Source organism: Diplodia seriata (assembly GCF_021436955.1).
Source record: "Diplodia seriata strain FDS-637 chromosome Unknown scaffold_7, whole genome shotgun sequence".
Taxonomy (NCBI): Eukaryota; Fungi; Ascomycota; class Dothideomycetes; order Botryosphaeriales; family Botryosphaeriaceae; genus Diplodia; species Diplodia seriata.
Window position 1 is genome coordinate 2,820,074 of NW_027117314.1, and position 13,227 is coordinate 2,833,300.

The window sequence follows — 13,227 nt, forward strand, 5'->3', positions numbered from 1 at the left end:
TGTACAAGATATTTGGTTTCCCGGATCTTGGGGCGATGATCGTCCGGAAGGGCGCCATTGGTATATTTGAAAAGAGACGTTATTTCGGCGGTGGGACGGTGGATATGGTTGTTTGTGGGAAAGAACAATGGCACGCGAAAAAGGAAGAGTCATTGCATGCCCACCTTGAAGACGGTACTCTGCCCATCCACAGCATCATGGCGCTTCATTCTGCCCTGGACGTGCACAAAAAGCTGTTTGGAAGCCTGGAGCGTGTCTCGCGCCATGCTATGTTCCTTGCGAAAAGGCTTTTCGATGGGCTGTCCTCACTTCGTCACGGAAACGGTTTACCAGTGTGTCAAGTATACACCGACGCGTCAACTACATACAGCGACTGCAAAAAGCAAGGCCCAATCGTTGCCTTTAACATTCGCAACAGCCAAGGAGCATGGGCCAGTAACTTTGAAGTCGAGCGGCTAGCATCCATTAAGGACATCCAGTTGAGGACAGGAGGCCTTTGTAACCCAGGTGGCATAGCTGCAGCATTGGACTTGTCGCCGTGGGAGATGAAAGAGAACTTCTCGGCCGGACAGCGCTGCGACAACGAAAACGACATTATGGGCGGCAAGCCGACAGGCATGATACGCGTCAGCATAGGAGCGCCAAGCACAAAGTCGGACGTCGATCGCTTTCTGGAATTTGTGCGAGAGTTCTTTGCGGAAACATCAAACGTTGGGCCGCCATTGGCTCTCTCCGATCCAGGGGCAGGGGTACAAGACAGCCAATTCTACGTGGAGAGCCTGACCGTCTATCCGATCAAGAGCTGTGCCGGATGGAAAATACCGGCAGGCAAAGCTTGGGAGGTGCGCAAGGAAGGGCTTGCTTGGGATCGTGAATGGTGTCTGGTCCACCGAGGCAGCGGAGCGGCGTTGAGCCAAAAGAGGTATCCACGAATGGCGCTGATTCGACCGAGTATCGATCTGGGGCAGGGATGCCTCCGTGTGCGACTGAGTGGCAGTGCGTCATCAGACACGGCTTCAGAGATCTGCATCCCTCTCTCCGCAGATCCTTCGTATTTTGCCGGGTCCAACGGGCACAAGTCGGCGATCTCAACACGTGTGTGCGGAGACATCGTAGCCGCGCAGCGATACTCATCGGACGGGGTCTCTGACTTCTTTAGCCAGGCGTTGGGGGTGGACTGCACCCTGGCGCGATTCCCAGCCGCCGGTGGTACAGGCGCTTCGATGAGGCATGCGAAGGCGCACCTCCAGCAGGCTCGCGGGTCGGCGCAACCGCAGATGCCGGGCGCGTTTCCAGACACGAATGGCGATATGGCCCGGCCAATCCTGCTGTCGAACGAGAGTCCCATCCTAGTGATCTCACGTTCCAGCGTCAACCGGCTCAATGAACAGATCAAGGCTGGCGGCGGCAAGGCAGCCGAGGCCGAGGTGTTCCGGGCCAACGTGGTGATAGCAGAGAGACTCCACAGCCGGCCAGGCGGCGAGCAGCCCTACGCGGAGGACTCATGGCGGGGGGTGACGGTGGGACAGCAACGGTTCCAGCTGCTTGGAGCATGCCGGCGGTGCCAGATGGTATGCATCGACCAGCAGTCGGGGATGAAGAATGAGGAGCCATTCGTGACGCTGGCGAAGACACGGCGCAGTGAGGGAAAGGTGTACTTTGGCCAGCACGCGTGCCATACGCCGTGGGAGATGGGGAGGTCGGCGTTGGCGCAGCATCCCACCATCTCCGTCGGCGACGCGGTGGTGCCGGAGTGAGATACGAATTGATAGCGATTGGACGGCAGGACGACGGCTTGCCGGCAGCTGTGGCACCAGCCGCCGCTGCACGGCAAGCCGAAGGACGAGCAGACTGGGCGTGTCGCTACGCCGCAGCCACGTGAGCTTCATTCGCTGGTGCAGGCCGGGCGGTTGGCGCCCGCCTGGACCCGCTCCGCCGCAGCCAGTTGCAGCCTTCGCCGCCCCCCAACATGCGGTCGCTGGAGTCGCGCGCTTCAGAGGTTGGCGGCAGCAGCAGTAGCAACGGAGGACTTAAAATCGGCCGCGGCGCCCCCATTGCAATCGGCACTCACCCGCGCGTTCGCTGTCGCTGCCGCTGTTTATTTGTTTGTTCGTTCGCTCGCCGCTCGCCGCCTCCGCCCCGTCAGGCACGCCCGCCCGCTGGCTGCAAGGACGCCCGCAAGTCACAGCTGCGCGGCGCCCATAAGCGCCGCACCTCACCGGTCACGCTCGCACTGGCCGGCCGTTCGCCTCGCAGCTGGCCGCGGCCCCGCTGCTAGCCTACAAGGGCCTGTCCGGCTTGCATCACACCCCTCGCTGTTTTAACCCTCTCCTACGCGCCCAACACCCGCCCGGCGGCACGCCTGACCTCCAGCTGCCCCCAAATATCACCACCCGCCCAGCCCACTGCCCTCGCTCCCCAGCCGCATGAGCGCGCCCGTCGACAAGCCGTCCACTGCCGCACCCACGTCGCCCGCCATGGCTGCCACCTCTGCGAAGCCAACCTTGCCGGCCCTCAAAACGCCCGTGTCGGCCACCTACCCCTCCGAGCTGCGCAGCCCGCAGGTTGCCACGCCGTCCTTCGTCAAGCGCGAGGAGGGCGAGAAGACGCCCATCACGCCGCCGGCCGCGTATGTCGACTTCCTCAAGGCGCTGTCTCCCGCCCTTATGAGCCCCATGCCCACCGGCACCAGCACCAAGTTTACCTTCGAGGAACGACCACCTACGTCACGGACATCATCAGCCTCGTCCGCAACCACTTTTACCTCGACCTCATCTGCTGCCGACAAGCCCGCCTCGCCTGCCTCCTCCAGCGGCTCGCCACCACCCGCTGTCACCGACTCCGCTCCCGCTGCTGAGGAGATCAAAGCGGACGTTGCTGCTGCATCGAGCGCTGCTGCGAAGACGCCGGCATCCGAGATGCGGGTCACCATTCCTCCACCATCACCTTTCGTTCGACCAATGTCTGCGCGGACCCCACGCCTCCTCATCCCGCAGAGCCCCTTCTCTCCGGCACTGCGCACCCCGCTGAGCGCGCGCTCGCTGCACTCGCCCTACAGTGCAACCCTAAGCCCCGGCGCCTGGAGCCTGGACGGCAAGACCAAGGACACACGCGCCGTCAGCGTGCGCCAGGTCGTTACTCGCACGGTCACCTACACGCGCACCCCGGTCGACGCCGCACATGTCGCCCCTCTGGATCCTGCGCCCAAGGGCAAGAGGAGACGAATCAAGTAGATGTCGGCGGCGCAGACGGTACCGTGCCGCACGCGTGCGTTGCGCGTGCTCTGCTCACGCCGCGCAGCTCCACCTACTCCACCGCCTATCCTGTCACTTTGCCGCCATTGGCGAGCGGCTGACCGCCATCTTTCCGCCAGCGAGCACGCTTGCCACTCGGGATCTCTCCTGCGCATATGCGCATAAACATCCCGTGGTCGAACCATCTACGCTACCCGGAACCTTGACCTTCACTTTGCCTCTTCCTTTGTCGCTTGTCGCCTTCTCCATAATCCTTTTTTGGTTCCTCTGCCGAGGCCGCCGCCTCTGCTCTAGAGGGAGATTTTTCTACGACGTAATGGCTTTGACGAACTTTTGCTGAACAACAAAACCTGCTCGGGAGTTCGATATTTCACGCAAGCGGCATACTCTTCAGCACTCCGCTTCTTGGTTCTATTTCCTTCCGCTCTATTGGGCGCGAGACCACGACATGGCACACATCTTGATTCTCCTGTCGAATGAGTTGCATAGGGTGGTACCATTGGCTTGTTGTTACAACCGTTGGGTGTCTGATCACAGTCTATTCGGCCTTTTCCTTGCTTCTAGCGCCTGGCGCAGTGGGTGAGATGTGGGAACCTTGGGGGCGTCATGTTTTGTTTGTCTTTATTTTGGGATACATATTGCTTGTGTACACGGCTCAAACATAGTGGGCGTACCGGGGGTGGTTGTGCAAACAGTGCAGGGGACGAGGAGAGAAGAGGAAGAACTCGAAGCTGGAAACAAGAATAAAACTGGAATTCACATGACATGGATGCTCAGTTCAGAAACGCCTGGTGCCTCGTGTCCAGTGGTCGAATGCTGGTGGAAGAAAGCAAACGAGGAAAAAGAGGAGCCAAAACGCCGCTGGGCCGGAACTGTGTCCGATGAGAGGCCCGGTAGGAGAGGCAACTGCCAGCAGGTCTGGAAACTATGTACAGCGCACACACTGTATCCACAGCGCTTTCCTGCGTACGGGAAAGCCCAGGCAAGAGGTGGGAAGGGGAAGAACAGAGGGGGCGTCTGCATGGGTGCATTGATTTGTCGTGTTGGCTGTTTAGCTCTCGTTAAAGCGGCGTGAATTCTTTGCCGCCGACCCTAGAGAAACGGGATCCCGGCATGCTGTAACCTTCCCGTGGGAGCGAGCGAATGAGCAGGACGGGCCTGCCGGGGAGACGCTGGGGTGGGGAGGAGGGGGCCAAGGAGAGCAGGGAATGGGAGCTGGGCGGCCTTGCTGGACCAATAAGAGGTCGGCACGGCCATTTTTAGCAGCCCGTTCAAAGACGATTGACACGAAACATGGGGGCGTGTGGAAGGCGGGCGCGTCGCCGTTTGCTTGCGTGTGAGATGGTGCATGTTCGAAGCGCCCGGGATGGACGAATCAGCATCGGCTGTCCTGGAGGGTGGGGGATGGATGGTACCAATACATGGTCGCACGGGCCGCCCGACAGCCCAGCGCGTGGGCGCTTAGAGCAGCAGCTGGGCGCTTATGAGCCACGCACCCTAGCGGGCCCGCGTACCGTGACCTGCTCCCGCTGCGGCTGCTGGTTGACAGCCTCCAGAAAATCTGAAAGCAGCCGACCGTCTTCTGTTCCTCCCGGTCAATTGGGCACCCTTCGCTTTGCTTCGCTTCGCTGCGCTGGTACAGCACCGGCGCATCGCTGCCTCATGTTGCGTTGCGTGCGTATCCTGGTTCGCAACGACTGGTTGGCTCGACGCCCGTAGTGGGGTGGGTGCTGCCAGCAGCAACGACCATGCTTTGTCCCAGGAACAAGGGCATCCATGCCCATCGGACACGCTAACCATACTGTGCCTCTTCCTTCTTCCTCTTGAACAGAATCGAGGCGTTGTGTTCAGCCAGCCATGCTGCGCTTCGGAAACCGAAGCAGCCATCTACGGCCCCATGATACGCCAATGCTCCCGCGTGGGCGTGCGGTGCCGGCCATTGCGACAGGCGGGAATGAAAATAGAAACAGGACTGTATGAGCATGCATGGGGCAGGAATAAAAACTCAGAAAATAGCGTGGCAGGCCCTTATAAGATCGTCTCGCGAGGAGGCGAGAAGCGTGCACATCACACACTTGGCGCTGACAATAATGGATCTAGTTTCCTCCCGCGCGTTTCACATGAGTAAGCTGAAGCACACACTCCCCGATGATATCCTGAGTTGCAAAGGACCGCACGGTGGCTTCCAAAAGCCTCAACCCTTAATGATTCATCCATTCAGAGCCAGTTCCGCAGGCGATTGAAGCAATTGGTCAGACGTAGACGTCGGACTGAGTACTACCAATTGCATTTCAGACGGTAGCTTCAACCATCCATATTGACCGCGCATAACTTGTCGCGGTCATGATAGAGGGCAGCAGCGCTCTGCTCGAGTTGGGCCATGAAACCCCGTGACGGCGTCTATTTTAGCTCCAGGAACCAGGCCGTGCACAGCATTACCCTATTTTCGTGTTTCGCATGTTCATTTCACTTGCTGCCATCAGCGACAATGATAGCATCTATCTTGGCCTCTCCATTTTCTCAAATTCTAGCCCTCGTACCAAAGACGACAGCAAACTCAGGCGACCGATTCCCCCCTTGATCTCTTGGGCGAGACAGGAGAGCTCCATTAGGGTCGTTTTTCATTTCTCCCCCAGAAAAAGGTGGCACAACAGGTATAACAATGCTGCCCTTAACAGTAACCTCTTTCTTTCCTAAAGCTAAGCCAAAAGCCCGCGCCATCGTTTCGAGCCGGACCTGGGTATCAACACGCCAAAAACAAAAAGGAAAACCAATATGGCTGGTGCTCGCGTCGGAGACTGAACCCGACGAGCCCGAATCGTTGTTCATGCCTGACATCCCCAAACGCCAAAGTATTAACGCCTTGTTATTGCTCATCACCGCTCGTATCTCGGTAAGTCGGTGGCATGTGTAGAAGGGAAGACGTATTCCTCATCGGTGAGCACGGGTGCCGAGGGGGTAAGAGTGTCAACCAGCGGAGCGCTTGGAGCGCTGCGACCGCCACCCGCTGCATCTTCATTGGCCATTTCGCCAGGTGCACTGCGATCCATTTCGAGCCTTCTCCGCGCGAGATCGTGCTTGTCATCGGTAGCTGCGGATCGGGCGACGTGGCTTGATTCTCCCTGCCTCTCTTCATACGTTGGGGCTGCCGTCTCCTCCGAGACACTCGGTGACGGCGGTCCAAGCGCGTCCAGAGGGGGGGCGGAGGGGCCTGCCCCATCTGCTGAAGAAGCAGTTGGGTACAGAACGTCGCGCCTCTCCTCCGGAATGACAGGTGCCGAGGGTGCGTGAATCGCATCAGCTGCCGAAGAGCCTCCCTCCACAGGCGGTTGACTAGGCATCAAACGTGCCTCCGCTCGGCGCAGTCGTTCTTTTTCAGGCAATGCATCTTCATTTGTCAAGTCTGACACCGGATATGTGGGATGAGCGTATGGATGCGGCACCTCTTCGCCGTATCCATCGTCGTAAAGAGGTTGGCCGTAGTAGTAGTTGTGTCGCTCACTTTGCAGAGGAAAGCCGGTTTGTTGTGACGCGTAACCCGTCAGTTGGGATTGTTCCTCGGTAAGACCATTCGAATCCCCGCTGACTGAAAAAGAATGGTCCAGTTCGTTTTCGGATGTCGCTCTCCGTTTTCCTTTGCGCCTGTCACTGTCCCTGGTGCCAACTATAACTTCAAATACGCAGGAGACGACGCCTTTGTCCCTCCGTAACTGCTCCGTGTCCAAGAAATGACCCCCCCAAGCAGAAAAGACGCCCGAGTTGGTGTCCTCGGTCTTTCCAAGCTGTGGAGCAGATGCGAGCATCATGCCCGAATTCGAAAAGTATTTATCAAGCCCGGTCAGTTTCCCTTGAAGGTCCACAACAATCTCGACATAATATTTGAAGGATATCATGGCCCCTGGAACGGATGTGATCGAGGGAAATGCGTCGTCGGGCACACACACTGATGCTTTCACTTCAGCAGTACGCGTGCGAGGATCCACGATCAGGGGCGCAAACGACTGGGCAAGATCTTTCCGGAAAACATGACTCGATCCAGCAGAAGAAAGGGAGAGTCCGCCAAGGCCCGTCTTTGATTTCGGGTAGTAATCTTCGCTAGAAACCTTCTCACCCTTCGCGTTCATCACGACCGGGATCGCAGGGTGCATGTCCACTCGCGCCTGCCGATAGAGAGTGACGATGATTCCGCGGAGGTTCTGGACGTGTTTGGTATGGCTGACACATATTTTCAGTGGGATGTTGTCGCCCCGAAGGAATCCAGCCTTCAACAGCTCGATGGTAGCGGTGATGGGCTTCTTGTCCACAAAGACGGCCTTGGTCGAGCCCTGCTTACCATTCTCGGTCCCTCTTGCTGACAATGCTCCTGATGCGTTGGACGACCCGCCTTGGCTGCTACTGAAATGGCTTTCAAAACTCGTATCGCTGGGTGCCGGGCTGCCCGGGGTGTCGACTTCGCTGAGCTCTGAGACTCGACTGCTCCGAGACGCCTCCGTTGCGGCCTGTCCGTTGGACTGGTCGCCGCTGGACCCTTCGCCATTGGACCGCTCTCCGTTGGAGCCCGAACCGGTATTGGTGCCCTTTTTGACTTTGCTTTTGGCTCTTGACCGGCGGGACACGCGCTCAAGAGTGACTATTCTCGGCTTGGGACGAATCAAAGGGGCGATGTCTATGCTCTCGATCAAGTAAATCTTCCTGTCGCAGGTCGCAGTGGGCATGATGGTGGTGGGGCGGGTCATGGTTGATGTCAGCATGTACGAGATGGTCCCTCGCTCGAACTGGGCACGGGTCAGTAGCTTGCACGCGGAGCAACGCGGAACGAGCGCCAACTCACGTCAATGCTGCTGGGGAGGCCCTTGCTGGGGAACTCCAGCTCAAAGTTGAACTGGTAGGTACCCTCGCCAAGACGGCCCTCGCCGCACAGCACGACCTCGTCCTCGAACAGCGAGGCGAAGCCATTGCCGAAGTAGCCGCCGATGCGACTGCCTTTGCCGGTCGCTATCGCCGAGTAGTGCGACCGGTAGCCGTCGCCGGGCGAGTTGGGGTTCTTGTAGACCTGGACGTAGCCGTGCAGAGACACAACGATGTGGGTGACGCGGATGGGCTTGACGACCCTGAGAATGACGGCTCCGGTGATGATGTCGCCGGGCGAATACTGACGGTGCGGGTCATCGGGCTTGACGTAGAACTCGGAGATGTGGCGGGCCTTGGAGCCGAAGGGCGACTTGATGCGGGATAGCAGCGACCTGCCCGGGCCCGAGGACGGCGACAGCGACGTTGTTGGAGATGCGCGAGCCGTACTGGTAGGCATGCTCGGGACCAGGTGCTCACATCATGCGGCGGAGCCCGGGACGAGAGGGAGCGCGGCGAGCGACGAAGCCTCCGTTGTGCGCGGCAGGGGGCGGCAGCGGCGAGGCGCGACACGGCGGTTTCGGCGGCGACGCGACCTGTGGCATGGCACGTCAGCTTCAGCACTCGGGACCAGCAGCAGCACGCTCGACGGGCTGCGTGCTCGCGACGGTGGCCATGGGGGGTGGCGGCGTGCGGGTGGGCAGCGTGGCAGCCGGTGGCGGGCTTGGGGCGGCGGGCGCGTCGTCAAGCAGGGTGGGGAGGGTGTTCGGGGCGCGTACAGAACACACACACAGGTCGCAGGGCGGGCGGATGGTTCAGCAGAGGTTGGTGTTCTTGGCTCGCTGAGTCTGAGGTGCCAAGATGCGGGACAAGACGAAGCGGTGGAACAGCGCAGGGGCAGAGGCACTGGGTCGTGAGCTGGTACAGTAGTATAATATAGGGAGGGCTTGGGCGGCGCAAGGGTGGCCGCTGACTTGGCTCCTTGTGATGGACGAGGAGGGGACGCGGAGCTAGGGGGCCTGCTAGGCCGTGCGAGAAAGCTTGCTCTCGTCCCAGGCTCATCAACAGCGCAGCGCAGCGCAGTCGCACCCTGTGGCCCCGCGCCCGCCAGGCTTCCCGTCGCTGTCAACGCCAGGCCCCAGCAGCAGCAAAAGCGCGACGCCCCACGACTCGCGCCGATTCGGCAGCTAAAACCACTCAAGCCTTCGCCAAGCATCCGATCCCACGGGTCGGTGCGGAATGCACGCTGCCATTCTGTCGCCGCCAGACAAAGCGCTTATTATTGGCATTCCCGTGCCAGCGCCCTGCGCCCTTGCGCCCGCCAAAGCCCATGAAGAAACCCCGCGGCCATGCCCCGCCCGCCCGTGCGCCTCGTCCGGACTGCGATCGCCGCCGTTGGCTGCGTCACGCATCATTTGTTTCATCATGCTCTGATTTGCCCTTCCACGTCATGCCTTTCCTTCACTGCCCCGTTCTGCTTTCCGCCGCCGCCGCCCGCAGGAACCGTCCCACCTCCACCTCCGCCCTGCCTGCCCCCTCGCCCGAAGAGACAGCTCCATACGTCTTTCTTGCTCACCACCTCGCCCCCGCCCTTCTTCTGCACGAGCAGCCGGGAAACCGGCGCCTGCTGCATCTCGAATGTGTTGGCCGCATCCAGCTCCTTCTCCTGCAACACCGGCGTCGACGAGCCTGACCGCCACTTTCCCTTGATCTGTCCTGCCATGTGCTCTAGCCGGCGCTGTACGCTGATCTCGTAGATGTTCTCTTCCACCGTGTCCACCGCCAGGTACATGAACACTGTCGTCGGCCGTTGTTGGCCTATCCGGTGGATCCGCGCTATCGCCTGAAGCTCGATTGCCGCGTTGATGAGCGGCTCCATCAGGAAGACGTACGACGCGTTGACCAGGTTGAGCCCAGACGCATCCGACTTCGCGTCGAGGAGAAAGCACTCGACGCTTGCATCCTGCTTGAATTTCTCGATGCTTCCTTTCTCTGCAATGTTTGAAAACCCGATCTTGAACTGCCGGAACGCATCGCCTAGAACCTTCAAGAAATCTCCGTATTGCGAGAAGACGACACTCTTGGATCCCGGATCGTTCTGTCGGATCCACAATAGATGTCTCGCTAGAGTATCGATTTTGGTGCCAAACGACCCGTTGAGGTCTAGTGTTTTGATCTCGTTCATTGTTGACTGGCTAAGTTCGGTGTAGATGGACGAGCCGCCGGATCCAGAAGAAGAGGATCCGTCCGACAGCGGCGTCGCTTGATGTTCCTCTTGCGCGCGCAGTTCCTTCGGTTTGTACGTAATTTCATGGAAGTCGCGGTTCAGATTTAGGCGTCGTTTGCAAAGCGGACAAGTATGATGCTGCCTTGCCCATGCCGTGAAACATTCCTTGCAATACTGATGACCACACACCGTGAGGACGCCGATGTCGAAGTCATTCTGGCAAATCACGCATAGTCGAGGGCCCTCTTGCTCCTTAGATTCGTTTTTCAAATGCAGTAGAAATCTTTGCTTCGTCTTGAGACCTGCGAGTCGGTCGGCTGTCCTTTGCTCTTTCTGCTGCTGAGCACGCAAGGCCTCTTGATCAAGCTCTTCGTCCAGTTCCTCCTTATACGGTCGAAGCTGATCACTGAGGACCTGCAACTGCCTGTAAAACTCCACCCGCAAGTTCATGCAAGCCCGGTCCGCTTCGAGCTCCTTTTCTAGCTCTGTCAGCTTCTTTATCTCTGCATTGAAAATCCCGCCCGCATCTTCGAGTTGTTCTTCGGCCAGTTTTAGCTCGGCGCTGGCTCTCGCATTCCTGCCCTCCCAAGGCCACTGCAAGGCAGTGGCTAGGGATCGAGCCTCGGCAATGATGCCCCGCAAAGAATCGTCGGCATCTGTGGGCTTGAGTCGATCTCGTTTCGCGGCCAGCTCCAGAAGCAACTCGGGTGCTGGGCCAAGTCCCTCGCTGGCCTGTTTCCGTGCTGCAGTCGTTTCCTCGTCAATGAAATTGTTCGTCTGGCCCGTCAATAGGCGGTGCCTGTCTGCTATGATAGCACGAAGCATGGTAATGTATGCTTGGAGTTCATCTTGAGCCTTTGCGCTGGCCTCATACTCCTCGCCGGTGGTCTCTTCATCCTCTTCGTCGACCAAAGGCATCAGCAGTATCCGGGCAGCCTTTTGTCGCCACTCGTTAAGTTGAGCGCCTTGTTCATTGAGACTTTCAGTCAAGTGGTCCATTTTCTCCAGGATCCTTTGATTTTCTATGCCACCACGATCGTCGAAAAGAGGTAAATCTGAAATCGGAGACTGAGAAGCGCTGTTAGTTAGATAAGGCATCTTTAAACATCATCGTACATACCTTGGCCTGAGCTTTGATCTTTCGCATGGTTCTTTCCGCTCTTGAATGGCATTCCCGCAGAAGCTCCTTTCGTATCACTTTCGCTCGGTCATAGTACTGTGTCTCCAACCTTTCCAACTCTCGGAAAGCATCTGATTCAGGTTGTGTCAAGTCCTCGTTGGTCTTGATCTGGTAGTAGGCGGATGCAACGTAGAACGTGCAAATGTGCTGCACCTCGAGAGCAGATCGAAGTGCCTTGCGAAGTATAGCCATGCGGCCGGATTTCTTCCCATTCTTGTCATCCTCTTCGCTGTCGCTCTCACTCTCTTCCTTCAGATCTATCTCTGTCTCACCCGCAAAGTTCATGCTGTCGGTATTCAGCTTTGCCACTTCTTTGGCTAGCTCGCGGCGGGCGTCGGTGACGAACATCTCGGCCTGCTCTAAGGCTGCGTTGTAGATACCCAGTGCGTTGCGGCTACGCTCCGTGTCATTCTTCACAAATCCGAAAATGTGGCCACGCAAGACCTGAGCCAAGACATGCTCCCGTTCTTCTGCTCTGACAAGAGTGTCATTTTGCTCGATCATGACGTTGAGCACTTCGTCAACCGTTCGTAAGGGCGCATTGCCACGTCCCAAGGCCCGACGGTTGCGGCCACCAACCTGTGGATGAAGGCAGGTTTGCCGGAGGCGAGTCAGCCAGCTGCGCAATCTTTCCACGATGCGTGGATCATCCAAGTCGAAGTTCTCCTCTACCGGCTTGCCGTCCGGACTCAGCCCGCAGTCTTCGCAGAGCTGCTGGACCAGTTGGCCATAATTCTGTTCCTCAATTGGAGTGAACGGAACGAGCATGACGATCCGCTTTTGGGGCGGTAGACGAAGCTCTTCGTGAACTTGGTCTTTGGTGTGGCGCAAGGCAATGGTTGAGAATATGTCATGGAAGGTCTTCTTATCAGTGCGGCCCCACAGAGATTTGGAGCTGCAGAACGGCTCAAGGCGGAGGAAAATGAGAAGCCCGAGAAGGTCCTGGATGTTTTTCCTTAATGGTGTTCCGGAGACAGCCCAGGCGTTTACCCGTGGAATTACCCTGGCCACCGTTGCGGCTTGGCTAACGCCGCTCTCTATCATCTGTGCTTCATCCAAGCAGCATCTCCACCAAGATATCTGAACAAGAGGGCTCCGGCGGGGCTCGTATTGCTTCAGCTTGCGCAGGTCACGCTTCGGGGCTGTGTTTGCGTAGTGAATTTCCCGGGAGAGAACATGGTATGTAGTGAGTACTACATCGTAATTCAGCAGTTCTTTGACCATGTCTTTATCTCTCTGTTTCTTCGGCGCCGTGATCGGTGGCATTCCCTTGTAATGGAAGACCTTGAGTTGAGGGGCATGGGTGTTGAGTTCTCTTTTCCATTGTTCCAATATCCCCGGTGGGGTAATGATGAGTGTTGCACCGCTAGCAGCGACTTCAGCACCTGTATAGCGATCGACGATGGTTGGTTGCTGAATAGTACGCCGGTGGAGGCTGATCAATGCGGTGAGCTCAACCGTCTTGCCCAATCCCATCTCTTCTGCAAGAATTCCCCGATTCCTGGCCACTTCATCATCCGACAGCGCAGAGTTATGGGTGATTATCATTCTACGCAAATGACTCACAAAGCATCGACGCTTGTTGCAATCAAAGCCAGACTCGAACGAGAGGGCAGGTTCTGTTGGTCGAGCATGCTCATCATCTAGAGGGATGACGCTCCCTGCGCTTAATTGGACGGCCTCCCGTTGCAACATCCATTGGACAGATCGGCGTTGAA

At 58.1% G+C, this 13,227-nt stretch overlaps 4 protein-coding genes across 4 annotated transcripts; 1 reads left to right on the forward strand and 3 right to left on the reverse strand.

Moving 5' to 3' along the window:
* Window positions 1-2,477: 2,477 nt before the first annotated feature.
* Window positions 2,478-3,233, forward strand: SLS55_007589 (uncharacterized protein; the record flags this gene model as incomplete). Its single annotated transcript, XM_066779005.1, has 1 exon — window positions 2,478-3,233. The coding sequence occupies one exon, from the start codon at window positions 2,478-2,480 to the stop codon at window positions 3,231-3,233; it is 756 nt and encodes a 251-aa protein (XP_066631442.1).
* A 4,807-nt stretch (window positions 3,234-8,040) lies between these two features.
* On the reverse strand, window positions 8,041-8,587 carry RIM8 (ph-response sensor protein; the record flags this gene model as incomplete). Its single annotated transcript, XM_066779006.1, has 2 exons — window positions 8,041-8,497; window positions 8,583-8,587. 2 exons carry the CDS (start codon window positions 8,585-8,587, stop codon window positions 8,041-8,043), a joined length of 462 nt encoding a protein of 153 aa, XP_066631443.1.
* Window positions 8,588-9,525: 938 nt separating this feature from the next.
* SLS55_007591 (uncharacterized protein) lies at window positions 9,526-11,154 on the reverse strand (the record flags this gene model as incomplete). Its single annotated transcript, XM_066779007.1, is given in 2 exon segments — window positions 9,526-11,132; window positions 11,148-11,154. 2 exon segments carry the CDS (start codon window positions 11,152-11,154, stop codon window positions 9,526-9,528), a joined length of 1,614 nt encoding a protein of 537 aa, XP_066631444.1.
* A 256-nt stretch (window positions 11,155-11,410) lies between these two features.
* SLS55_007592 (uncharacterized protein) lies at window positions 11,411-13,010 on the reverse strand (the record flags this gene model as incomplete). The annotated part of the gene is made up of 1 exon (XM_066779008.1): window positions 11,411-13,010. A coding segment is annotated over one exon (1,600 nt), but the record flags the coding sequence as incomplete, so codon positions are not given.
* Window positions 13,011-13,227: the final 217 nt, after the last annotated feature.